The 21,422-nt window shown below is 65.3% G+C and overlaps 13 protein-coding genes and 1 non-coding gene across 14 annotated transcripts; 6 read left to right on the forward strand and 8 right to left on the reverse strand.

Moving 5' to 3' along the window:
* Positions 1–113: 113 nt before the first annotated feature.
* On the forward strand, positions 114–1,027 carry V1510DRAFT_413346 (60S ribosomal protein uL23). Its single transcript, XM_066933215.1, has 2 exons — positions 114–222; positions 480–1,027. Exons 1-2 carry the CDS (start codon positions 210–212, stop codon positions 905–907), a joined length of 441 nt encoding a protein of 146 aa, XP_066790354.1. The 5' UTR covers positions 114–209; the 3' UTR covers positions 908–1,027.
* Positions 1,028–1,200: 173 nt separating this feature from the next.
* V1510DRAFT_t67 lies at positions 1,201–1,295 on the reverse strand. The gene has a single exon. It is a non-coding gene; the product is annotated as a tRNA-Leu (tRNA).
* On the reverse strand, positions 1,291–3,685 carry V1510DRAFT_375179 (tyrosyl-DNA phosphodiesterase-domain-containing protein). Its single transcript, XM_066931540.1, has 7 exons — positions 3,050–3,685; positions 2,925–3,019; positions 2,203–2,892; positions 2,113–2,173; positions 1,942–2,081; positions 1,558–1,910; positions 1,291–1,526 (listed from the first exon to the last, which is right to left on the reverse strand). The coding sequence occupies exons 1-7, from the start codon at positions 3,540–3,542 to the stop codon at positions 1,445–1,447; spliced, it is 1,914 nt and encodes a 637-aa protein (XP_066790355.1). The 5' UTR covers positions 3,543–3,685; the 3' UTR covers positions 1,291–1,444.
* A 281-nt stretch (positions 3,686–3,966) lies between these two features.
* V1510DRAFT_361953 (WD40-repeat-containing domain protein) lies at positions 3,967–6,235 on the reverse strand (the record flags this gene model as incomplete). The annotated part of the gene is made up of 2 exons (XM_066931084.1): positions 3,967–6,078; positions 6,110–6,235. The coding sequence occupies 2 exons, from the start codon at positions 6,233–6,235 to the stop codon at positions 3,967–3,969; spliced, it is 2,238 nt and encodes a 745-aa protein (XP_066790356.1).
* Positions 6,236–6,374: 139 nt separating this feature from the next.
* On the reverse strand, positions 6,375–7,475 carry V1510DRAFT_413356 (P-loop containing nucleoside triphosphate hydrolase protein). Its single transcript, XM_066933216.1, has one exon. The coding sequence runs from the start codon at positions 7,450–7,452 to the stop codon at positions 6,559–6,561; it is 894 nt and encodes a 297-aa protein (XP_066790357.1). The 5' UTR covers positions 7,453–7,475; the 3' UTR covers positions 6,375–6,558.
* V1510DRAFT_413357 (uncharacterized protein) lies at positions 7,476–8,314 on the forward strand. Its single transcript, XM_066933217.1, has one exon. It carries the CDS (start codon positions 7,818–7,820, stop codon positions 8,208–8,210), a length of 393 nt encoding a protein of 130 aa, XP_066790358.1. The 5' UTR covers positions 7,476–7,817; the 3' UTR covers positions 8,211–8,314.
* A 154-nt stretch (positions 8,315–8,468) lies between these two features.
* On the forward strand, positions 8,469–9,674 carry V1510DRAFT_413360 (uncharacterized protein). Its single transcript, XM_066933218.1, has 2 exons — positions 8,469–8,959; positions 8,991–9,674. The coding sequence occupies exons 1-2, from the start codon at positions 8,617–8,619 to the stop codon at positions 9,587–9,589; spliced, it is 942 nt and encodes a 313-aa protein (XP_066790359.1). The 5' UTR covers positions 8,469–8,616; the 3' UTR covers positions 9,590–9,674.
* On the reverse strand, positions 9,597–11,165 carry V1510DRAFT_401900 (CRT10-domain-containing protein; the record flags this gene model as incomplete). Its single annotated transcript, XM_066932059.1, has 2 exons — positions 9,597–10,985; positions 11,016–11,165. The coding sequence occupies 2 exons, from the start codon at positions 11,163–11,165 to the stop codon at positions 9,597–9,599; spliced, it is 1,539 nt and encodes a 512-aa protein (XP_066790360.1).
* A 222-nt stretch (positions 11,166–11,387) lies between these two features.
* On the reverse strand, positions 11,388–12,230 carry V1510DRAFT_413365 (uncharacterized protein). The gene is made up of 3 exons (XM_066933219.1): positions 11,918–12,230; positions 11,721–11,886; positions 11,388–11,689 (listed from the first exon to the last, which is right to left on the reverse strand). The coding sequence occupies exons 1-3, from the start codon at positions 12,153–12,155 to the stop codon at positions 11,428–11,430; spliced, it is 666 nt and encodes a 221-aa protein (XP_066790361.1). The 5' UTR covers positions 12,156–12,230; the 3' UTR covers positions 11,388–11,427.
* Positions 12,231–12,471: 241 nt separating this feature from the next.
* Positions 12,472–15,162, forward strand: V1510DRAFT_413366 (mannosyl-oligosaccharide glucosidase). Its single transcript, XM_066933220.1, has 3 exons — positions 12,472–12,832; positions 12,864–13,007; positions 13,039–15,162. Exons 1-3 carry the CDS (start codon positions 12,592–12,594, stop codon positions 15,054–15,056), a joined length of 2,403 nt encoding a protein of 800 aa, XP_066790362.1. The 5' UTR covers positions 12,472–12,591; the 3' UTR covers positions 15,057–15,162.
* A 17-nt stretch (positions 15,163–15,179) lies between these two features.
* V1510DRAFT_429042 (Derlin) lies at positions 15,180–16,296 on the reverse strand (the record flags this gene model as incomplete). The annotated part of the gene is made up of 2 exons (XM_066935299.1): positions 15,731–16,296; positions 15,180–15,695 (listed from the first exon to the last, which is right to left on the reverse strand). Exons 1-2 carry the CDS (start codon positions 15,890–15,892, stop codon positions 15,180–15,182), a joined length of 678 nt encoding a protein of 225 aa, XP_066790363.1. The 5' UTR covers positions 15,893–16,296.
* V1510DRAFT_413370 (kinase phosphorylation protein-domain-containing protein) lies at positions 16,156–17,340 on the forward strand. The gene is made up of 3 exons (XM_066933221.1): positions 16,156–16,253; positions 16,287–16,638; positions 17,052–17,340. Exons 1-3 carry the CDS (start codon positions 16,202–16,204, stop codon positions 17,263–17,265), a joined length of 618 nt encoding a protein of 205 aa, XP_066790364.1. The 5' UTR covers positions 16,156–16,201; the 3' UTR covers positions 17,266–17,340.
* V1510DRAFT_362265 (ATP11 protein-domain-containing protein) lies at positions 17,325–18,269 on the reverse strand (the record flags this gene model as incomplete). Its single annotated transcript, XM_066931091.1, has 2 exons — positions 17,325–18,099; positions 18,133–18,269. The coding sequence occupies 2 exons, from the start codon at positions 18,267–18,269 to the stop codon at positions 17,325–17,327; spliced, it is 912 nt and encodes a 303-aa protein (XP_066790365.1).
* A 637-nt stretch (positions 18,270–18,906) lies between these two features.
* V1510DRAFT_401906 (uncharacterized protein) lies at positions 18,907–20,782 on the forward strand (the record flags this gene model as incomplete). The annotated part of the gene is made up of 2 exons (XM_066932060.1): positions 18,907–19,261; positions 20,214–20,782. 2 exons carry the CDS (start codon positions 18,907–18,909, stop codon positions 20,780–20,782), a joined length of 924 nt encoding a protein of 307 aa, XP_066790366.1.
* Positions 20,783–21,422: the final 640 nt, after the last annotated feature.

Here is a 21,422-nt window from a genome sequence, read left to right on the forward strand (position 1 = left end):
TCGCGCCAGGCAAGCATAGAAGCTTAGGGCTCAACCCTAAAGTGACTTGCTTTTGGTGCTATTTGGGCCATAGTAAAGTCTGCGAATTTTTTTGTGACTGTCGTCAACCGACACACTATAGGAAATTCCTGCTTGCTGTTAACCTGTTTGTCCTCCATCCAGCAACATCATCACTATCCTGCACCAGCAACCCTCGGATAATATCAGAAATGGCCCCCAAGAGTAAGTCAAGCGCAGTACCATAGACGACGGACCGAGGACATGTCGAGCGGCGCCATACGCCGTGTTTGGAGGACCAGGCACCGTGGAGATAATCGCTGTCAACGACGGTGTTTGCGTGAACAAACGTCGTTGCTTTTCACGGTTTTCTGATCGGTGCCGGTGCTCGATCACGGCGCATGTCTGTACAAGCATTGTCTGCCGTCTACTATGCTGTTTCCTCGATCCATTCTACGTCCGGCCAGTACTAACGTTCGCAGCCCCCGCCACCAAGAAGGCCATTGACGCCAAGAAGGCCGTCGTCAAGGGCATCCACAGCCAGAAGGTCACCAAGGTCCGCACCTCGGCTACCTTCCGTCGCCCCAAGACCCTTCAGCTGCCCCGTGCTCCCAAGTACCAGCGCAAGTCGATTGCCCACGCTCCCCGCCTGGATCAGTTCAAGGTCATCCTCCGTTCCATCCAGAACGACACCGCCATTGAGAAGTACGAGGGCCTGAACACCCTTGTCCTGCTTGTCGACATCAAGGCCAACAAGCGTCAGATCAAGGACGCCGTCAAGAAGGTTTTCTTCGCCGACACCATCAAGATCAACACCCTTATCACCCCCAAGGGCGAGAAGAAGGCTTTCGTCAGACTGTCGTCGGACGCCGACCTGTTGGACATTGGACACAGAGCTGGTATTTTCTAAACATTTAGAAAGAGCATGTAATATTCGTCTGTATTTATTTGACCAACAAAATAAAAGGTATTGATGTTTAGTATGGATGATCAAAAAAATACATGTTAGCATTGGGTGCTATTTGCTAAATTTTTGCGGTCAGTTGAAGCAACTCCAACTACGTAGTTCTACGATCTGTTTCTGTTTGCTGGTGCATGCATGAACTTTGGCTGGGCCTGCGTCGCCAGAGTACCTCGAAGCGCAATGCAAATTTTGCACTCCCAACGAAGTGCACTGAAAAGACAAAAAAAAAAAGAGTAAAATGAGAGCTGTGAGGTTCGAACTCACGCCTCTTGCGAGACCAGCAATTCAAGCGTAAACCTGAAGCGGGCGCCTTAGACCACTCGGCCAAACTCCCATTTGTTACAACCTATGCGCCACACGTCGTATATGACGACTCTTACCACGCGCTTGGTAGCGCATTCCTTCTTATGCTCTCGTATTCACATGAATTCTCTATTTTTATGGTACAGGCGGCGGACCGCGTAGATGCGTGTGACGAAACGGTTAGACATAGTTTTTCCGGTCCATGAAAAACCACGGCTCGCGACCGTTGTATGCTGTGTTGCGAGTCTCCATGGGCACCGGACTGGGGTCAGCAGAATAGGGCAGAGACATACATGCGGTCTCCAAATATGGACTCGATGCTCATGTCGGTGTTGCCTGCCTGAGCGGGCTTGGGTACGCGGATCAGAACGCCGCACTCCCAGTTGCGGAGCATGAGTTTTTGCGTCTTAGTCTTGCGATTGTTGACCAGCTTGCCCCAGGCCGACTCAGACATGTTCGCACTACCGACATAGGCGTAGCCAAGCCACGAGCGGTCGTCGGTGTCCTTGATATCATCTGGCCGAACAAACATAACTTTGTTGTGCATCAGACAGCCAGGCCGGACGCTGCGACCGTCGCGCAGGATTGCACGCGGAAAGTTTGGATTCTGCCAATAGTTCACTTGGAAGCACACGGTGCCAGCGCCCTGGAGTTAGCAGGGAAGACCAATCACTTACCATCGGGCCCGGTTTTGACGCTGCTACAGTGTCGTGTGTGGGAAAATAGACTCGAAACCGACGCTCGATGTCGGCCAGCGAGTCGGAGATAGCACGTCCTTGACGCGGCAGAATGCTGCGGCCGTTCACGATGGCGTTGCCTGGTGTCAGACTATCCAGCGCGCTACCTACCGCATGCTGCCCGGTACATGGTTCGTAAAAATTCAGGCGAGATGTTGCCAAGAGACGAGATCTGGTCAGCGCACCCACAAGGTGACGTACCAGAAAGTCAACGCGTGCGTCCGCACCACCCAAGCCGAGACTGTGGATTGCCGAGGCCAGACCGGGAAATCCGGTTCGGTCAATTGTGCACGCGCGCTTGGAGTCACCGCCTACAGAGTGCACAAAACGCACGTCGGCAGTCTGCGAAAAGTCGTAGTCTTCAAGCACGGCACGTACAACGTCGGCAGGCATGCCCTGCCGCTTGATGAAGTACAACAGCTCACGCTGGAATGGCGGCAAGACGGACCCAGTATCGTGGTCGGTTGCGTTGGACTCGATGTCCGAGTCGACGTCGTACTTGCCAAAGTTGTAGCGGCCCATGTGAGCCGGCTGTGGCCGGGCCTGAGGCAACCGCGGGAAGTCGTGGATGTATACCATGTTCTCGAGCACTCCGCCGGCCTCGCCCCAGTCGTAGTCGGTCAAGTTGGCCGACGGCACCGCCACGCGGAGGTAATCATCGTAGAAAAGCAGCATCAGCTTTGAGTGCATCGTAAACGTCTGGCCGCGCATCGGCGGCAAACACACGCGCACCCGTGGAAGCGACTCGAGCTGTGTCTTCATGCTGTGGCGTTCCTCTTCGCCCTTGGCCTGGACGACCAGAACGAGATCAATCGCACCGAGACCGGTCTTCGTAAATAGCCAGTCGAAATCCCATTGGAACGAGCTCAGCACCGCTGTGCGGACGTCGTCCTGGCGTCAGCCAATGCGCATGGCAGGCGTACCTTGCGCAGAACCTCCTCGATCCTGATCTGATTATCGGCACGGGCGTAGCCCTGGACAAACGTCTTCTTGACAACGCCGTGGACATACTCGGCGTCTGCGTCAGCGCGCCCACGCGACAGCTTACCCCGGCCACTAATGCGCAGCTTCTTGGACCCAAACCAGGTCGCGGTCTGCCGGATAGTCAGGTCGGGCACGGGCTCTTCGGCGTCGTCGGCACTGTCGTCGTCTGAGTCGCGCGAGTCGCGTTTGGTCCCGCGAGGGCCCCCGCCGAGCCGCTGCTCATGCGGCATGACGGCGGCCTCAGGCGCGGTCCGTACACCTGCCCGTGCCAGACGCTCGCGCTCCATGGCCGTGCGGTCGAGCCCAGCCAGAAAATTCTTGAACGCAGGAAGCTCGGGGGCTGCGCTCGCAGCGGTTTCGGCCGCGACAACGCCACCACGGCCGCTGCTAGCCGCTCTGACATCGGCACCTGCTCCATCGCTGTCATCGTCGTCGAGATCAATCACCGCCGCGCTTGCCGTCGACCGCTGGCCGCCGTGGCCCTGATTTTTGGGCCTGGAGGGACCCGTCGCGCTTTTGGGCGCTCGGATCTCGACGATGTCGTCGTCGCTGTCCATCGTGTTTGTGTGGGCGCAGTGTGAGTTGAGTCTGCGGCTACACGTCTGCTATTGGTGTCGTTGGAGCACTGGAACAGCAGCAATGACTCGAATGTTGAGCTGTCCTGGTCGTGAAGTCGCGCAATCGAACGTGTTGGGAGCTTAACTACGACAGCGCCCGACCCCACGCCACGTATCTGCGGCGGAGAGGCATGCTGGAAGCTGAGCCGGGTGACGCAATAGTGGCACGGCAGGTAACGCGGTGCGGCGTTGCGGCTGAGCGGTAGCCAGATGCAGGGGCCGCTGCGGTGCGGTTGCATCCGGCGGCTATATGGTAGCGGCCATATGTCTGCGGCTATATGAAAGTGGCTATATGGAGTGCCACATGTGCGGCTATATGTATGCGGCTACATGCCTCCGTGTATGACTATGTACCAGCCAGCGGCTATATGGTCGCCAGCTCATAAACGCGCACCGAAGTGTCTTCGCTGGCCACGGCCAGCGTCGGCAGCTCCGACTCTGGTCGCCACGCTACGCGCGTGATGCCGCGCGACGGCGACCGCGGCGCGCTCAGCACAAACAACGACTTCAGGCCCACAGTCGGATCGGCCAGGCGGAACACGTGGACGCCGCCGTCGTCCAGACCGGCGGCCACGAGCGCGTCTGCGCCAGCCAGGACCACGTCCACGGCCGTGACCGGCGCCGGCAGCCGCTCGGTCGCCAACAGGGCCACGGCGCCGTCGCGGACGGTCCAGATCTTAAGCGTCTTATCGCGAGACGCGGTCACAAACACCGGGCCCAGCGTAGCCGGCGCCCAGGCCGCGTCCCAGATGATGCGAGTGTGCGGCCGCGGGGGCTGGTGCGCCAGCTTGTAGAACGGCGCCTCGGTCGTGCGCTCCCAGAGCACGAGCTGGCGATCGCGCGAGACTGACAGCAGCCAGGCGTCGTCGGGCGAGAACACGAGCGCGGTGACGGTCAGCGTGTGCGCGGCCAGCGCCGGCCGCAGCTCGAGCCAGGTCGTCGTGTCAAAAATGCGCACAACTGCGTGCTCCAGGGAAGACGCCCGACACGCGGTCGCCAGCAGCCGGCCGTCGTGAGAGGCCGCAAACGCGCTGATCTCATAGCCATGGCCGTATAGCTTCTCGGCCTCGGGGTACAGAGTGTGCCGTTGGAGCTGAGCCTCTAGCGGAGGGCCATCGAGCTGTGCCAGCTCGTCCACAGCGTCGTCGTCGCGGCCGGCCTTGTTGGACAGTCCGAGAGCAGGCACGGTCGCGGCAGCGGGCCGATCAGCGGGCGCGGCCACGCGGCACGCGCGAGCCAGCAGGCCCGCCACGCCACGCGGCTCGTCAAACACCCGTAGGATCTTCTCTTCGCCGGCCGAAACGAACCGCGCGGGGCCGAGCGTGGCCACACCGACCATGTCGTAGCCGTGGATCTGCGGCCGGGCAAACTCGTGCCAGCCGGCGCCGTCCGCCCGCCACTCGGCCAGCAGTCGTGTAGTCTGGTCGCGGCTCGTCGTCAGCAGGTACTCGCCGCCGGGCGCCCACGCCAGACCGGTCGCGGCCTGCACATGGCCGGAGATGCCCGGAAAAGCTGTCCAGCCGTTGTCGGCGGTCCACAGCCGCCACGAACCGGACTTTCCGAGCGTGGCCACCCAGCTGGCGTCGATGCGGTCCCACAGAGCGGTCCAGAAGCCGCCCGAGGCGCCGGTGGCCGAGCTGGCGCCCTTGATCGAGACGTCGCCGAGTCTGGTCTCGGGAACCCAGATGCCTGACAACGTGTCCGGGGCCCAGATCATGAGCGACGTGTCGGCAGAAGACGACAGCAGCCGCGCCTCGGTCGGGTGCCACTGCACAGAGAAGACCCAGTCGTCATGGCCCATGAGCAGGGCGTCGAAGACGACAACGTAGTCATCATCGGCCTCGACGGTCACCCGCTCGATCGCGTTCGACAGCATCGGGTAAGCCAGCACCAGCCGGCTCTCCGAGTCTGCGCTGTATGCGGTCGCTGGCAGCAGGTTCCACAGTCGAATGTAGCGGTCCTGGCTGGCGCTGGCCAGCACCAATTGGTCCAAGCCGGCCTTTCTGAACGCCAGCGACCGTACCCAATCCTCGTGGCCGCGCAGGACACCGGCCGAGGCCAGAACACCGTCTGCGCCCTCCACATAGAGCGCGATAGTCGTCTGGGAGCCGCCGATGGCCAGCACGGTGCGGCCGCGGACGGACCCCAGCGCCAGCGCCAGCGGCATGAACCCGCGCGCCAGTCTCAGAGTCTGCGCGGACGTGGCCGTGCCACCAGCGAGTCGCCAAATCGAGACCACGCCGTCAACGGATCCGGCCGCGAACAGGTCGCCGTCCGAGGCAAGGACGGTGATCGCCCGCTCGTGGCCACCGAGCCGCTGGGAGACCGTGTCATCCTTCCAGACGATGATCTCGCCGTCGACACCACCTGACACAATCGCGCCTCGGCAGGGCTCACGGCTCGCGCCGCCGACGTACTTCACAGTGGTCACCTTGTCGTTGTGGCCCTTCAAAAGCTGATGGACGCCGCTTGGATCCTGGGGTCAGAAAGTCCGCACGGATCTGTACCTGTGGGCGCCACAGCGCCACGTAGCGGTCCGCGGCAAAGGCAATGCACCCGGTGCCGACATCGTGATCCGCGCACCCGGGGTGCCGGTTGCCACCGATGAACGTCAGCAGGTCGCGGGCCTCCATGGCGGTCGGGCGGCCGATGGGAAGATTTTTATGCCGTGTTACCCGGCTATCGCGCACGCACGAGCCACGGGCTCGCGTCGGGGCTGCCGGCGCCGTGGCGCAGGGCGCCGCACCCCATGCGGCGCGAGCCGCACGGGCTACCACCGTGGCGCCGCATATCGTGCGGCTCAGTCTACGAGTGGGCGTCGGCGCCGTAGTTTGGCTCGAAAATGCATTAAGGGGTGCAGCGCGCTTGCGCGCCGCCTCGCGCCGTGGAACCGGCCGGGCGCGAATCGTTGAAGATATGCAAGAGACAGAGTCTCGGGTTGAACCGCGCGGCCCGCTCAGCGCGCGCGCGAGAACTTAAAGTACTCGTCGAACTTGGTCAGACCGCCCGTGAGCGCCTCCGGCGCGACGTCAGACCACTTGACCTTGACGACGCTGTCGCGGCGACCGCGGTCGGCCAGGTCAGCCGTCAGCCACTTGAGCGCGAGCTGCAGAAGAGCACTGTTGCTGGACGAGCCGCTCGCACGGACCTCCTCCAGCTCGGGCTCTTCGGTCACCGGCCGCATGGACAACACAGCGCCCATGTGGATGTGGCAGAGATGCGTCGGCCAATCGGCGAGACCGTCAAAGATGTGCGTCGCGTACACGATCGCACAGTCACGCGCCTCGGTCTCGCGGCGGAGAAAGTCGAGCAGACGGGCGCGGACGAGGACGTCGAGATCGACGGTTACCTCATCCAGCAAAAGCGTCTTCCACGGGCGCAACAGGCCCATGGCCAGCTGCACGCGGCGACGCTCGCCGTCCGACACGGCATGCATGCGCCAGCGGAGGTCGATGTCGAGAATGTCGATGAGCTCGTCGCGGCGGTCGGCGTACGCGTCGCCGCCGACAGACGACAGCAGCAGCGGCACGGGCATGTCCTGGCGCACGATGGGGTTCACCACCCACTCGGTGCCGAGGTACGTGATGCCCTCGACACCGGCGCGGAACGGATCAAACCCACCGACACGGACGTGACCGCGCTTGGACAGCGTTTTGCCGGCCACGATCCGCAGCAGCGTCGACTTGCCGGCGCCGTTCGAGCCCACGAGGAGCACGCGCGAGCGCTGCGGAATCGAGAACGAGATGTTGCTGAGACCGATGGTCTGGTCGGGGAACGCATACGTCAGGTCGCTGACTTCGATGGCGGGCACGGCCGTGGCCGCGGCCGGGGATGTCGTAGAATCAGCCATTGAAGTTTTCTCAGGGCGGTGTCGGGCTTATATGACCCACTAGTCGCCACGGTGCCTGGGAGGGCGGCGGCCGCCACCCGGCCGACGACCCACTCGACTCGGAGTCAGGGGTCGCAGCGTGAGTCATCGCCATGCAGGCGGAATGTGCTCGGTCCGCTGTGGGCAAGTCTTGCTGTTGGGTCGGCGTCGGGTCGGCCGGGTCGTAGTGCGGTGCGGGCTGGACCCGGGGAGCGGCTTGGGTCTATGGCGACCCGGGTCGCGGGCCCGGGTAGGGAGTGGGCAGTCTACGGGTCGCCGCGGGCTGTCAAGGGTCGTACACGGGTTGCCAAGGGTCGTACACGCGTCGGCAGTCTGTACTTGGGTCGATGGGTGACACGATTCGGCGGGTTACACGCGGCTTACGGGTTGCAGATGCGTGGCGGATCGCCTGTGCGTCGGTACTAATGGGTCGACGGGTGTCCATGGGTCGACGGGTGTCCATGGGTCGACGGGTGTCCATGGGTCAACGGGTGTCCATAGGTCGACGGGTACCCACGGGTCGACGGGTACCCATGGGTCGACGGGTGCCCACGGGTCGACGGAGACACATGCACACTGGGTCGACGGGTCGACGGGTCGTAAGCGGGTCGACGGGTCGTAGACGACTCGACGGGTCAACGGGTCGCTGGACCATAAACAAATCGACGGGTTGCTGGACCGTAGACGGGTCGACGGTTTGCTGGGCCGTTGACAGATCGATCTCAGTCGATCCAGTGTGACCGGGTCACCCCGGTCACCCCGGTCGAAGCCGCCGAAGTAATCCCGTACGCGGACGGGCCGGCTCAAGGACCCGGCGTGTGTATACGAAGACGGCGGTTATGAGCCGTACATTGTGCGGCTGATACACGTGCGGCGCAGCCACCCTTCACCGGGCCGCAGTGAGAGGCTTGAGCGGCGGTGCGCCATGCGGCTTTATGTTACCGACGTCGGGCGGATACCCTGCCGAGAGTGGCTGCGCTGCAAGCAGTGGCTCTGTGGCTTACACCAAGCGGCTCCGCTCGCAGGGCAGCCACCCGACGGAGCCGGGGCCGGAGACTCGCCGGCCGCCGTGCGGCTGACGGACCCGGTGGACTGTGTCCGCGTCGGCGCCGGCGCGTCCCCGCAGTCACGTGCCAGCCGCACCCCATGCGGCGGCACTTCACGTGCAACGGCAACCGCCCGCTCACCAACATGAAGTCGACGGAGAAAGCGCAGGCCAAGGTCTGGCTGATCACCGACGGCGGTTCGCCCCTCGGCAAGGTCCTCGCCGAGGCGGCTCTCGGCGGCGGCTTCCGGGTCGCCGTCGGCTACAAGCCCGGGGCCGAGCTCGGGTCGGTGCCGTGGCACGCCGAGTTTGAGAAGCGCTACGGCGACTCGTATCTCGCGGTCGAGATGGATCTGGGCAACAAGCCCATGTGCCAAACCAGTCTGATCACCCTGCTGCGCAAGTGGCAGCGGCTGGATATCCTGGTGTTGTGCCCGTGCCGGCGTAAGTATGTTCCGGAACGCGCTGACCGCAGTCGCCGTGGTTGGCACGATCGAGGAGGCCGCTGAGTGGCACGTCCGCGAGCAGCTCGAGGTCGGATTCTACGGGCCGGTCAACATCATCACGGCGGTGCTGCCCACCATGCGGCGGCAACGAAGCGGCCACATTGTGGTGGTGACGGGCATCAGCGGCTACATGGGCACGCCAAGTCTCGGGCTGGTCTCGGCCGCGAACCACGCGCTTGAAGGCTACGCCGAGGCCATGGCGTTCGAAGTATCGACGTTCGACATCAAAGTCACAATCGTCGAGCCGTCGGTCGAGGCTACCGTGCTGACCGGCGCGCTCGTGTACGCCCGCCAGCTGGACCACTACAAGGGCACGGTCGCGGACCAGGTCCGGCGGCTTGTGACCGGTGCCGAGGTCGACGCCGAAGAGCTCGTCCGCGACACGGCGTTCGCCATCACCAACGTCGCCGGCATCGACAACCCGCCCGGCCGGATCGTGGCCGGCGCTGAGGCTATCGACGCGACCAAAGACAAACTGCGTACTGTCTCAGAGGAACTCGAGGACATGCTCGAGGTCAGCTACGCGGCCGACACTGAGCCGCTGGAGCGGCCGCCGATGCACGAGTAGCAATGCATTACCACATCAGATCGTCGACCGGGTCGCGTGCGTTGCGCCGCAGGCGGAACGCACGCACGCCGTCCGCGTAGGCCGCATAGACCGTGGCCTCGGCCGGCACCCCGCGCGGCGCGGGCACGACGGCGGCGGCCAATCCGAGTAGCAGCCCGTCGCCGTCGACGACGTGCTCCTGCTTGAGCCCGCGCGCGCCGTCGCGCGTCACGCACAGCTTGAACACGGCCAGCATGCCCTCGCGTGTGCCCAGCACGACAGCGGCCAGCTCCGGCACGTGCACACAAGCCGGTCCGACGAAGCCGGGGTCGTGCTCCGGCCAGCCCGTGCCCGGGTCGACGCTGTGAAACACCGCCGGGCAAACGTTGGCCGCGTACATGCGCACGGCACCCGCCGCGTCCGGGCCGAACGAGAGCAGCCGGGCGCGCGTACGCAGCGCCTGCAGCACGTGCAGCGGTGCCAGCGACCCGGCCGTCTGCCGGCGCGTCGTGCCTAGGTCCTTTTCACGAAGCTCGACGAACTCGCGCAGCGGATCGGCGCGCACGACCAGCGTGCGCGCCAGGCCCTGCAGCTCGATCGTCGACGCCATGTACGGGTTGCGCGACGCCACTGGATACGAAACCAGCGGCCGCAGCAGCCGGCTCGTTGCCGGTGCCGCCGGCCGGCCATGTACGCCCGTCACGGCAGCCTCGCTCGGCACGCGTGCAAAGCTCGCCGCCGTCAGCGCAAACACCGTCCACGACGTCGCTTGCGGCTGGTCCATGGCCGCCAGCAGCGTCAATGTACCGGCGTCCCATACGCGCACGTCGCCTGTGATCGCCACCGACACAATCACCATCAGCCCGTCCGGCAGCGTCGCCAGCTGGACGCACGGTATGTTGCTGGCGTGTGCGCCCTCGACCGTTTGCCGCATCTGCTCGCTGCCCTCGGCCGCTAGCCGGAACACCGTCAGCGCCCGGCTGTTGTCTGAGACGACGACGACGCGCCGCTCGTCGTCCATGGCCACGCCCCACGCCGACATGGCCACCTCGAGCGCGTACTCGGGCTGCACGCGGACCTCACGGTTGCCGCGGCCGGGCGTCCGCGCAATCTGCGCACACGAGTACAGCGTGACTGTTCCGGCGTCAGTCAGGACTGCCAGCAGCTCGTCGCCGCCGACCATGCCCACCCGGATATGATTGATGGTCAGCGGCTGGGACGGGTCGAGCGCGTTGTGGCGCTGCCGCGGGCTGACTGAATCGACCACGGCGGCCATGCGCAGCAACAGGCCTTCCAGACCCTGGATGCCGGTCCGCCTGTACACGAGCACGGTGGCGCCGTCGGCCACGAACAGCAGGCCACCAGCCGAGACGGCCACAAGGTTGTTTTTCCACACGGCCGGCTGGACCAGCGCAACCTGCGTCAGCGGGACCTGGAGGCCACTCACCTCTTGCGTCCACAGCTGCTTGAACTCAAGCATCCACGGCAGCTCGGCGACCACGACGGGGTCGGCGGTAGGGTCGGCGGCGCCGGCGCCGCCGTAGCCAGGGTCCCGCGGCCGCCGCCGCGGGGCCAAGTACGAATACAGGTCGTCCATGTGGACGGGGTGCGGCGCGGCGCGCAAAGACGCGGCGAACACGTGACAAGCAGACAGCAATTGTATGTACAGTTACACGAGCGCCGCGCGGGCCGGCGGCGGCGGGCAGCGGCGCGGTCCCGTCATGCGGACCCGGTCCACGCCGGGGACCCGCGCCGGGGACCCGTCGGGCGAGCGGGGACCCGGTCCGTCGCGGGCCGGCGAGCGGACCCGGTCCTGCGCGCCGCAACGCTACGCACGCGCCGCACGGCGTGCGGCGCAGCTACTCGGCCTTAGCCTTGGCCCGGCCCTTGTACGGCTTCCAGCGCCCCAATTGCCATCGCCGGTACTCGTCGTCCAGGTACAGCCGGTACTCGGCCGTGTCGCGCACCTGGAAGTAGCGGAACAGCGGCGTGTCCAGGATGACGTCCAGCAGGCGCGTCAGCCGCACAATTTGCACGGCCACGAACCACAGCGCGCCCATGGCAACCCCCACGGCCGTCCCCAGCAGCACCTGCTTGGCTGTGTGGTAATACAGGTACACCCTGCGGTCAGCGCGTCCGGCCGTCCACGTACCTCGACAGCGTCACGCCCGCGGTCAGCGACAGCAGGAACGCTGCGCGACCAAACCTGCGCAGTCGCGTGTAGTGCGGCGCCTTGAGCCACATCCACAGGATGATGTATGTCGCGTAGAACGCCATGAACTGTGAGTGCGCCGACGGCAGTCCGTAGCCCGGCCCCCCTGCGGTCAGCAGTGCCGTGCGCCCACGTACATCTGTTCGGCCGCTGTTCCTTCAGGATCCGCTTGAACACGGTGTTGGCGGCCTCGTTGACGACCTGGCCCAGCAGCAGCATCATGGTCTCGGCCTCGCGCCGGCTCAGCACGAGCGTGGCGTTGGCGACCACGATCGCCTGCGGCACCAGCGACAGCCACGCCATCGCCAGCGACACCGGGTCCGAGTCGTCGTAGAACACGCACGTGAACTCGAGCGACGCCGGCGTGATCTCCATCGTTGACTCTGTTGCGCGTTGCGGTGAGAATTTGACGCGAGGTCGCCGGAACAGCTAGTGCCTGCCGGCCGGCGGACAGTAACAGGTCGCCGGCGCCAGCCACACGCGGCGTAGCGCGGCCGTGTCAGGCATGGCGTGACCGCTGCCGTCCTAGTGCGTCTGCTGCTGGACTAGCGCAGCTGCTGCCCGCACAGAGCCTGAGCCCGGGAGACGCGTGCGCGCCGCCTGGCCTCCTCGGGACTAGCTCTGTCTTCCGACGCGGAGCTTGCGCATTTCGGCATATACCTGCATTAGCGCATCGGCATCGCGACCCCGACGACACGACGCCGACCACCGTCCTCGTCCGCGTCTCTGTCGGTCTCCAAGGCGTCTCTCTCGCATCCGGCCCCGATCCCTGCCGTTCCGATTGTTGCTCCGACCCCGGTCTCGTCTCGTCATGCGCCCGTTCCGCGCCACGGCCGCGGCCGTGCTCGCTGCCGTCCTCGGCCTCCTCGCCGCCGCCGTCCGCGCTGACCCCGACGCCATCGCCGCCGCCGAGTACGCGCGCGCCGCCAACAGCTCGCTGTTCTGGGGCCCGTACCGCCCGAATCTGTACTTTGGCGTCAAAGCGCGCGACCCGACGTCCTTCACCAGCGGCCTGCTCTGGCACTCGGCTGACGACTACAGCTTCGCCCAGAGTACGTCTGGCGCCGCGCCTTGCTGACCCAGGCACCCGCCACTCGTGCGAGCTTGCCGACGACCTCCAGTACGGCTGGAGCGCGTACGACGTGCGCACCGGCGGCCGCCAGTTCTTCCGCGACAACACCCATAAGGTCGATTTCACGACGGCGTTTGCCAAAGACGACGCCTCGAGTACGTCCGTCGCTGGCCATGCTGACCACAGACACCTGGGGTGTGCGCATCCGCGGTGAGCCGCGTTCGCCGGGCGGCAGGACTACGTTTGTGTACTACTTTGGCGTCGCCCACCTCGGCCACCCGACCGCGCCGGCCGCGCCCGAGCCCGGCGCCGTGCGCTTCACGGGCTCCGCGCCCGGCGTCGGCGACTTCACGCTCGCCGTCACTGACGGCCCGGCGTCGAACCGGTTTCCGCCACACCCGCTTGGCAAGGACGCGCCGCACACGTTCGTCCGCAGCTTCCCGGTCGAGCCCGGCACGTTCTGGAAGGCGAAGGAGTACTACTTCTTCTCCATGCAGGAGAAGATCACGGCCATGCGCGAGTCGCAGACGCTACTCTCGCGGCCGCCGCCGCCGTGGGTGCTGTACTCGCTGCCGCCGGGCCACGTCGAGGGCACGATGCACTTTATCCAGCAGACCTTCGAGGGCCCGTTCGAGTTCGACATCCTCTTTTCGACCGCCGAGACAGCCATGACGTCTGCACGGCTGACTGACCTGCTAGAGCAGAGCCAGGCCGAGTTCGAGGGACGGTTCGCGGCCACGTACGCAGTCAACGCGCCGTTTGACGGTGACGCCGCGTTTTCCCAGGAGCTGCTCGCCGGCCTCATGGGCGGAATCGGCCACTTTCACGGCCGCGCGCTCGTCGACCGCGCCGGCGGCGACGACGACGGCTCGGACGACTTCTGGGAGACCGAGGCCGCGCGCATGCGCGATCCAGCCAACGCCGTCGAGGAGGGGCCCTACACCCTCTTCTCGACCGTACCATCGCGGCCCTTTTTCCCCCGCGGATTCTATTGGGACGAGGGCTTCCACCTGGTCGCGCTGCAGCGGTACGACCCGGACCTATCGTTGGAGATCCTGCGGTCGTGGATGGACCTCATGGACGACGACGGCTGGATCGGCCGTGAGCAGATTCTCGGCGACGAGGCCCGATCGAAGGTGCCCCCCGAGTTCCAGACACAATCGCCGGCGTATGCAAACCCACCGACGCTGATGCTCGCTTTGACGGGATTTCTGGATCTGCTGGACGCGACCGCGGACAGCGTGGTCGCCGACAGCGGCGCAGGCACAGCTTTTGCTGCTGATCGCTCGACGCCGGTCCGCACAGCACACCTCGAAAACCCGGCGCTGGCGCGCGCGTATCTGACCGAGCTGCTGCCCAAGCTGCGCCGACACTACGACTGGTTCCGCCGGACGCAGGCCGGGTCGCTGCGCGAGTATGCTGAGGACGCAGACGTGGCCTCGTGGAAAGAGGGCTACCGCTGGCGTGGCCGCACAGTCGACCACTGCCTGACCTCCGGTCTTGACGATTATCCGCGGCCACCGGTGCCCCATCCCGGAGAGCTCCACGTGGACCTGTTGGCGTGGATCGGCCTGATGACACGCAGTCTGCGGCGCGTGTCGGAGCACGTCGGTGCCGACGCCGAGGATATCGCGCGGCTGGTCAAGATCGAGCAGGACATTGCCCACAACATGGACGCCCTTCACTGGTCCGAAGACGAGCAGGCGTACTGCGACTCGACGGTCGGCCCGACCGGAACCGAGCTGGTCTGCCACAAGGGCTATGTGTCGCTCCTGCCGTTTGCGCTGGGCATTCTGGCGCCTACAAACCCGCATCTGCCGGCGGTCCTGACCATGCTGCGCGATCCCGAGCAGCTCTGGACGCCGCAAGGGCTGCGGTCGCTGTCCAAGCGCGACGAGTTCTTCGGCAAGGACGAGAACTACTGGCGCGGGCCAATCTGGATCAACATCAACTACCTGGTGCTCAAGGCGCTGGCCGAATACCACGGGCGGCCAGAGACGCCCGAGGACGTGCGCGCACAGATGGCCGAGGTCTACGCGGAACTGCGCGTGAACGTGGTCCGCAACGTGCGCGAGCAGTGGGAGCAGACTGGGTTCGCGTGGGAGCAGTACGACCAGGCGACGGGCGCTGGCCGGGGGGCCAAATCGTTCCTCGGCTGGACGTCGCTGGTGGTGGTCATGATGGCGATGCCGACGCGGCTGTAGCCGACGGGTACGATGGTAGCCGACGGGTACGGCCGTGCCGGCGCGCTGGGTTAAGCGCCGCACGACGTGCGGCGCGTAAATAGACTATGTACACCTGTGCGCCGCATCAGGTGCGGCTCGCGCCTACGCGGCCGCGCGCGCCGCCAGCGGCGCCGGCGGCGCCACGGGCCGGCCCCACACGGCCCAGCGCCACGGCGGCGCCAGCGGCCGCCAACCGTACATGCCCGGGAAGACGTCTTCGAAAAAGAAGTAGACGTGGCCGACGGCGATGCCCATCAGATCGCCCTTGGGCAGCGCGTTGTTTAGCAGCAGCGAGAACCCGAAGAGCACCCACGGGAGGTACGGTGCTGAGAACACGAAAAGGCCGACGAACGACAGCCGTGTGCTTGGGTTCCGTCGCGCCCAGATGTAGACCAGCGAGAACGACAGCGGCGAGCCCAGGAACGGCAGCGACACCAGCGGCGACAGCGCCAACAGCGACGCCGACGAGTAAAAGAGCAGCCACAGAAAGTCGAGTGTGTGGCCGCGGAAGAACGTGTCCTCGAGCATGCGCGAGTACTGCGACATAAAGAAGATATGGTAGATGAACTCCAGCGACAGCGGTCCAAAGTAGAGAAACGTGGTCAGAAACCGCCAGTACTGCTGTCAGTGCCTGCCGTCCACCGGGCACTCACCTGGTGCTTTTCAAACACCGTCCGGAACGAGAAGAAGAGCTGGTACGGCGAGAGTGCCTCGCACTGCACCAGCACCGACGTAATCACCGACGCCGTCGTCCAGTACCGCGTCACCGGCGGCACCTCAAAGAACCACGCCTCGAAGGGGATGTTGTTCGCCATTGCGGCGGGCGTGTGCGCGCGGCGGCGGTCCTGGCTGGTCGCCGCGCTCTCTGTCGCGTATATTCGCGCTTTCGTCTGCGTATCCGCAGCGTTTCTGCAGCGCGTTACCGGTTCGTACCAACTGCGTTGTCGCGTACACGCTCGCGTCTGGCCCGCGGCCTACTCGCGTTCCTCCAGGTCTCGTAGCGGCACCGTTGCGGCGAAACGATGCTGGCGGATCCGTTTAAAGTGTACTGGATGTCGTCGGGAGTGCGCTGGCCACACCTCCAGATTCACCAGATCGCCGCCGCAAAATTTACAGCCACCACCATGGACTTGCTCGCCGGCAAACCGACCCGCGAGGGTATCCGCGGTGGTAGAGGTACGTCTGGCGCGGCTGCTGTGCTAACCACAGGCCAGTTCACATGGGAGGCCGTCAAGGAGGACAAATATCGCGAGAACTACCTGGGCCATTCGGTCATGGCCCCGACCGGTCGCTGGGCCGCCGGCCGCGACATCCTTTGGTACTCGCGCGACAAGGAGACGGGCTCAGACGCGGAGGAAGCTCGCCTGCGCAAGGAGAAGCGCGACGCCAAGAAGGCTGAGGCCCTGGCCATGGCTGAGGCTTTGGGGCTGCCTCCGCCGCCTGAGTCGGACGATGAGGACGACAACGTGCCCACGCCGCCGACAGACGCCGAGATGCCAGAGCCGGAGGCGCCGCGGTCGCCTGGATCGCCTGTGCAGACGCGGGGATTGGGCTACGGACGGCGCGAGCCGCCGCTGGATCGGCCAGAGCGTGAACGCAGCCACAGCCCGGATCATCGCCGGCACCACGGCCGCGGCGACCGCCACGGCCACGGCGACCGCCACGGCCACGGCGACAGCCACGGCGAGCGCCAGGAGCGCCACGGCCACGGCGACCGCCACAGAGAGCGTCACGGCGACCGCGGCGACCGTCACGACCGTCACGACCGTCACGACCGCCACGACCGTCGCGACCACCTCGACCGCCATGACCGCCACCGCGACCACAACGGACCACACGACCGCAGCCACAGCCGCGACCGTCGGCGCGAGCCGAGCCCGGGGGCGGACTACCGGCGGGAGCGGCACGGCCACAGGCACGGCCACCGGGACAGCCACCGGGAACACCGCCACGAGCACGGCCACGAGCGGCGGCGCGCGAGAACGCCCGAAGCGTGAGCCGCACCTTATGCGGCTTGCGCCGCACGCACTTTTCCTGCAGGCTGGCGCCGCACTGCCGAGCGCCCCTGCCGGCTTCTCCGGGCATCCACCGCCACACGGCTCGCTGCCCGCCACACGGCTCGCTGCCGGCCGGGCGACCCGGCGGCCGGCCGGCGGCCGGCCCGTCCCTCAGCCGGCCACTCCGCTAGCCGGCCGGCCCGCCAGCCAAGCTGGCTGCGCTCTTATGCTATATGTACAATTTTTCTATCTAGTCGGCCATCTCAGCCTCGTCAATTAGCCGTTGCAGGTCAAACGTGTCGGTGCCGTTCTTAAACAGCTCGAGCAGCGTCCGCCGGCGCAGCGCCTTCTCGCGCTCGTAAGCGCCCTCGGCCAGTCGAGGGTCCGAGTTATAGAACTTCTGGAGCGTCAGGACCAGGAACTGCGCGTCTGCCGCAGTCACGCCCATGCTCATGTCCTTCTCGACTGAGCCGTTGATCAGCACCAGCCCGTGCGACTCGGCCAGCTCCTTGTGATAGATCATGGTCGTGTGCGGCCGAGCAAACTCCTTGTGCAACTTGTACTCGGCCAGAGAAGTGAACAAGCAGTGCACGGTGTGCGAGTCTGGAAACGTCCACTGCACAAACTGCATCTCATTGCTGCCCTCGCCCCGCGGGAGCGGCAGCACAAACATCGGGTACTTGCGCGCGTTTCCTGCGACGAGCTCGAATCGGTCGGCGACCACGCTCGCGCACAGTGCGTGCGGATCGTTGGCAAATCGCGCGCGCCAGATCAGCTCGATCTCCTTAGCGTCCTGGTGCATGCGCAGCTTCTCGACGTCCACAAACGACGACAGCCGCTTGATAGCGTCCTTCGGAGCGACCTGCGGGATCTGCGGCGCGCGCTCGCGCAGCGGACCCTCCTCGGAGGCCTCGTCGCCCTCCGGCTTGACATACGCCGGGGGCTCGACTCGCGCGGCCTGCCGCACCTCGGCGATTTTGTCTTTGTAGCGATCACGCAGCTCACCGAGTGACTCCACACGCTCGCTGCTATCAGCACTGCTGCAAACATCCACTTACGCCTTCATGCGTTCAGCCAACTTGGCCTCGTACCGAGCCACGATGTCCTCGGCCACAGTCGTGCTCTTTCCACGGGCACCTAGCGGCCGCCACGTGGCGCGGACCGGGCCGCGTACCACGCGTGCGCCTGTGCCCATGCTCATGCCCGCACGGCCTGCCCAGGCCGCGCTCGCTGCCAATCGTGCTCGAAACATTGTCGGCCGAGCAGGACCGCGCGCCGGCGCAAAGAATCGTGAGCCTGGGCTAGGGCTTTCGTGCTGCCACTTACGCGGGCGCCCGTGCTCTGACGCACGCATGCAGCTCTCGGCCCGCCCCGGATGTCCACGGCCGGCGCTAGCCCTTTCCTGGTCTTCCGGCTGTCTCGAACACCAGCCCAAAGCGAGACCGGCACTTACCCGGGCCATCACGCGCCTAGCGCGGGTCGGACGGCACCCGATGGTATCCGCGGCCCGCCGCGTTGCTGAACTTGGAAATTGGCGGCATATACAAGCGGCCAGACGTATACGGCTGTAACTATCCCCATCGGTGCGTACTTCGTAAAGTGCGTTGATACTACTCTCGGGATCGTGCGTGTCGTCGGCCACGGCGCAGTTGTATATCTACATTCAATTTCCTTCCTCTAAGTCTCCGCCCGCATCTCCGTCATCACGTCGCACGTCACGCGCCCCAGCATCTCGCACCCGCCGGTCTCGACGTGTGCGCCCGTCCAGCCAGCAGCATTGACACCCGCGCGGCCAATTGACCGCCCTCCCGCCCGCTCGTTGGTGTAGCACGATGGCCTCGGCCCCGGCTACCCCAGCGACAAGGGCGCCGACGACGCTGCGGCCGATCCTGCGACCGATCCTGCCCAAGCCCCCGGCGGGCGGCCGCGCGCCCGCGCTGGCGCCTGGCGGCGGCTACGGTCTCGCAGCCAAGCCCGCGACCACGGTCTTCGGCTCTGGCGTCATGGGCTCCGTGGCCTCGTCCATCTTTGCCGGCTCGGCCACCATCAAGCTGCCACCCCGGCCGTCCTCATCCCGGTCCAAGGCCAAGAAGCGCACGTCGCCGGACCGCGTGCTGGCCACCGTCCCGCCGGACGACGTGCTGTCGACCTCTGCGTGTGCGCTCAAGAAGCGCCGCCGCGCCAAAGGTAAGCCTCCGCTGCGCCGGTGCGGCGCCGACGGCGCCGCATCGGCTCCTGCACCGTTCCCCGGCGTTTTTGCGTGCGTGCGTGATCGCGCTCGCAGCCCTGTGCTGGCTACCCGCGTTGGTTACGTCTGCGCCGGTCGCCCGCGCGTGTCCGGCCGCGTCCGGCACACATCCGTCATGGCCTTACCCCCCAAGGCCACGCGGACCTGCCCGGCACGGCCCCGGATGCCCGCGGCGGCCGGCGCAGCCCGCACGACGCCGCCAGCGAAACCTTATGTCCTTGGCTTGCTTCTTTGGGCAATTTTTCTTTTTCTGTCTATTTTTCGCTCTCTACGTTTAGTTGCGAGTGTGACTAAGGCCTGACATAACTAACCTCCCAGGCTCTGCAGGCTCACCTGCCACATCCGCGACTGGCACAGTCTCCACTTTGTCCGACTCGGCCTCCCCGGAAGCGACTAGCACTGCAGCCGGCCTCTCGACTAACGGCTCCGGTCTGGCAGTCGCTGGCGGGTCTCCAGCCACCGGCAGTCCGGCAGGCCGCTCGGACGACGGCGTGTCGCCTACTAGCATCATCGGGGCGAGCACCGCCACAGCTACGCCTCGTGGCGCGTCGCTATCGCCGACGGCGCGCCTCGCGACTGTGGCGGGCGCGGCGGGCGCCAGTGCTTCTACAGTGGCGCCTGTGGCGGTGTCCCGAACACACTCCGGCGCGGGCACTACTGCTACCGCCACGTCGGCCGCCACGTCTGCGCCGGCCCGACCGGTTGTGGCCGTTGCCGCCACGCCGGCGGGTACCATCGCGCCTGCCTCCACGACCGCCAGCACCAGCCCGCCCCGGGCCGGCCCCGGCCGGCCGCCGTCGCGCGTGATCGCCAAACCTGCTGCCAAGCCTAAGTCAGCGCTGACGTCGTCGCTGGCTTCCCGGCCGCGCGCCTTGAGCACCAGCGCAGCAGTCTCGGCCAGCCCGGCGGCTCTCCTGATCGACGAAGAGGTCGAGGCCGCGTTCATTGCTGTCGACCGCGGTGCCTCGACGCGCCGCCCGCACATCACAATCGCGCACTCGGCACCGTCGCCCCCGCATTACGTCACGCCCGTGGCTGCCGCGTTCTCGCCTTACGATGCGCTCTCGCCCAGCTCATTCTCCTTGCCCGGGCCATCGCAGGACTTTTGGTGGCCCAAGCTTAATGATACCGACGTGCGTTTGCCGCTCTACGACCACGACGGCGACAATGACGATCTCTCGGCTTCCGAGCTTGAGCGTTCCACGCCGTCGCTGACGTCGTCGGCCTCGTCAATCGCCTCGTCGCGCTCATCGCTCTCGGCCGCGTCAACTACGCTCTCGGCCGCCACTCGTCTCCTCGACATTGGCGAGGATGCCGAGGACGAAGGTACGGACGCCACCAGCGCTCTCTTCTCAGGACTCGAGGAGCTCGGCCTGGTCGAGGACGACGACCCGTTTACATTTTTGGACCTGGTGGATAATATCTCTAATGAAGTTGTGGAATCGGCTGTGGGGTGGTAGTGGTGTTTTAATCTGTTTGTTTGTGCTCTGTTATGTTCTTGTTTTCGCTTTTCCGCATTCCTGGCATGCTCCCTCAAATCCGCGATCCGATGGAAGATCAAAAAAATCGCAAAACGTCGACAAAAGCTATGAAAAACAGCGTCCTCGACGCGTGTCCTATCGGTAATGGTTTATCCTCGGTTTGTTTCATTTACGGCGGGTCGTGACCTTGGTCCGGCTCGGTTTCTTTATTTTTTGGGTGCATTTGACCTACATCATCGCTTGTGTTATACCTGCTCGTTCTCGGTTCTACGAACGCTTAATGCGCCTAATGCCTGCCCTCGGGCGTCACGACTTTTTGGGACTGCAATGTACTCGTTTCTGCGCCGTTTGACGCATCAATACAGTCATCTTTACCTTGCCAGCCTTCTCTTGAGGGGTTTTCGGCGATACGCACGCTCCACGCGATAACGTATGGTCTAGTAGCCCGCGCGCGATGGTACCCGCCGTCTGTCCGGGTAAATTTCTGCCGTGCCTGGCGCCAGCCGAGCCTGGCCGCGCTAGCTGCGCAGGCTGCACGAAAGACGGGGAGCGCCAGACCCGAATAGGACTTACCCGGCGAAATTTGTGACGACACCGCCGGCTGGCCTCCGAGACCACG

The sequence above is a fragment of the Dipodascopsis tothii genome (genome assembly GCF_038497935.1).
Source record: "Dipodascopsis tothii strain CBS 759.85 unplaced genomic scaffold V1510scaffold_7, whole genome shotgun sequence".
Taxonomy (NCBI): domain Eukaryota; kingdom Fungi; phylum Ascomycota; class Lipomycetes; order Lipomycetales; family Lipomycetaceae; genus Neoaidaea; species Neoaidaea tothii.

What these genes read in the sequence shown, in the direction of transcription:
- V1510DRAFT_375179 (XM_066931540.1), bottom strand. Translation starts at nt 3,542, where the DNA reads ATGGACAGCGACGACGACATCGTCGAGATCCGAGCGCCCAAAAGCGCG. An exon ending in ACGCACGCGTTGACTTTCTG is followed by an intron (nt 2,174 to 2,202) that starts GTACGTCACCTT and finishes TGCGCTGACCAG; the next exon opens with ATCTCGTCTCTTGGCAACAT. An exon ending in CATGTACCGGGCAGCATGCG is followed by an intron (nt 2,082 to 2,112) that starts GTAGGTAGCGCG and finishes GTCTGACACCAG; the next exon opens with GCAACGCCATCGTGAACGGC.
- V1510DRAFT_413356 (XM_066933216.1), bottom strand. Translation starts at nt 7,452, where the DNA reads ATGGCTGATTCTACGACATCCCCGGCCGCGGCCACGGCCGTGCCCGCC.
- V1510DRAFT_413357 (XM_066933217.1), top strand. Translation starts at nt 7,818, where the DNA reads ATGGGTGACACGATTCGGCGGGTTACACGCGGCTTACGGGTTGCAGAT.
- V1510DRAFT_413360 (XM_066933218.1), top strand. Translation starts at nt 8,617, where the DNA reads ATGCGGCGGCACTTCACGTGCAACGGCAACCGCCCGCTCACCAACATG. An exon ending in GGTGTTGTGCCCGTGCCGGC is followed by an intron (nt 8,960 to 8,990) that starts GTAAGTATGTTC and finishes CGCTGACCGCAG; the next exon opens with TCGCCGTGGTTGGCACGATC.
- V1510DRAFT_413365 (XM_066933219.1), bottom strand. Translation starts at nt 12,155, where the DNA reads ATGGAGATCACGCCGGCGTCGCTCGAGTTCACGTGCGTGTTCTACGAC. An exon ending in GGAACAGCGGCCGAACAGAT is followed by an intron (nt 11,887 to 11,917) that starts GTACGTGGGCGC and finishes TGCTGACCGCAG; the next exon opens with GGGGGCCGGGCTACGGACTG. An exon ending in GCGGGCGTGACGCTGTCGAG is followed by an intron (nt 11,690 to 11,720) that starts GTACGTGGACGG and finishes CGCTGACCGCAG; the next exon opens with GGTGTACCTGTATTACCACA.
- V1510DRAFT_413366 (XM_066933220.1), top strand. Translation starts at nt 12,592, where the DNA reads ATGCGCCCGTTCCGCGCCACGGCCGCGGCCGTGCTCGCTGCCGTCCTC. An exon ending in CGACTACAGCTTCGCCCAGA is followed by an intron (nt 12,833 to 12,863) that starts GTACGTCTGGCG and finishes TTGCTGACCCAG; the next exon opens with GCACCCGCCACTCGTGCGAG. An exon ending in TGCCAAAGACGACGCCTCGA is followed by an intron (nt 13,008 to 13,038) that starts GTACGTCCGTCG and finishes TGCTGACCACAG; the next exon opens with ACACCTGGGGTGTGCGCATC.
- V1510DRAFT_413370 (XM_066933221.1), top strand. Translation starts at nt 16,202, where the DNA reads ATGGACTTGCTCGCCGGCAAACCGACCCGCGAGGGTATCCGCGGTGGT. An exon ending in GGGTATCCGCGGTGGTAGAG is followed by an intron (nt 16,254 to 16,286) that starts GTACGTCTGGCG and finishes TGCTAACCACAG; the next exon opens with GCCAGTTCACATGGGAGGCC. An exon ending in CGGGGATTGGGCTACGGACG is followed by an intron (nt 16,639 to 17,051) that starts GCGCGAGCCGCC and finishes ACGAGCGGCGGC; the next exon opens with GCGCGAGAACGCCCGAAGCG.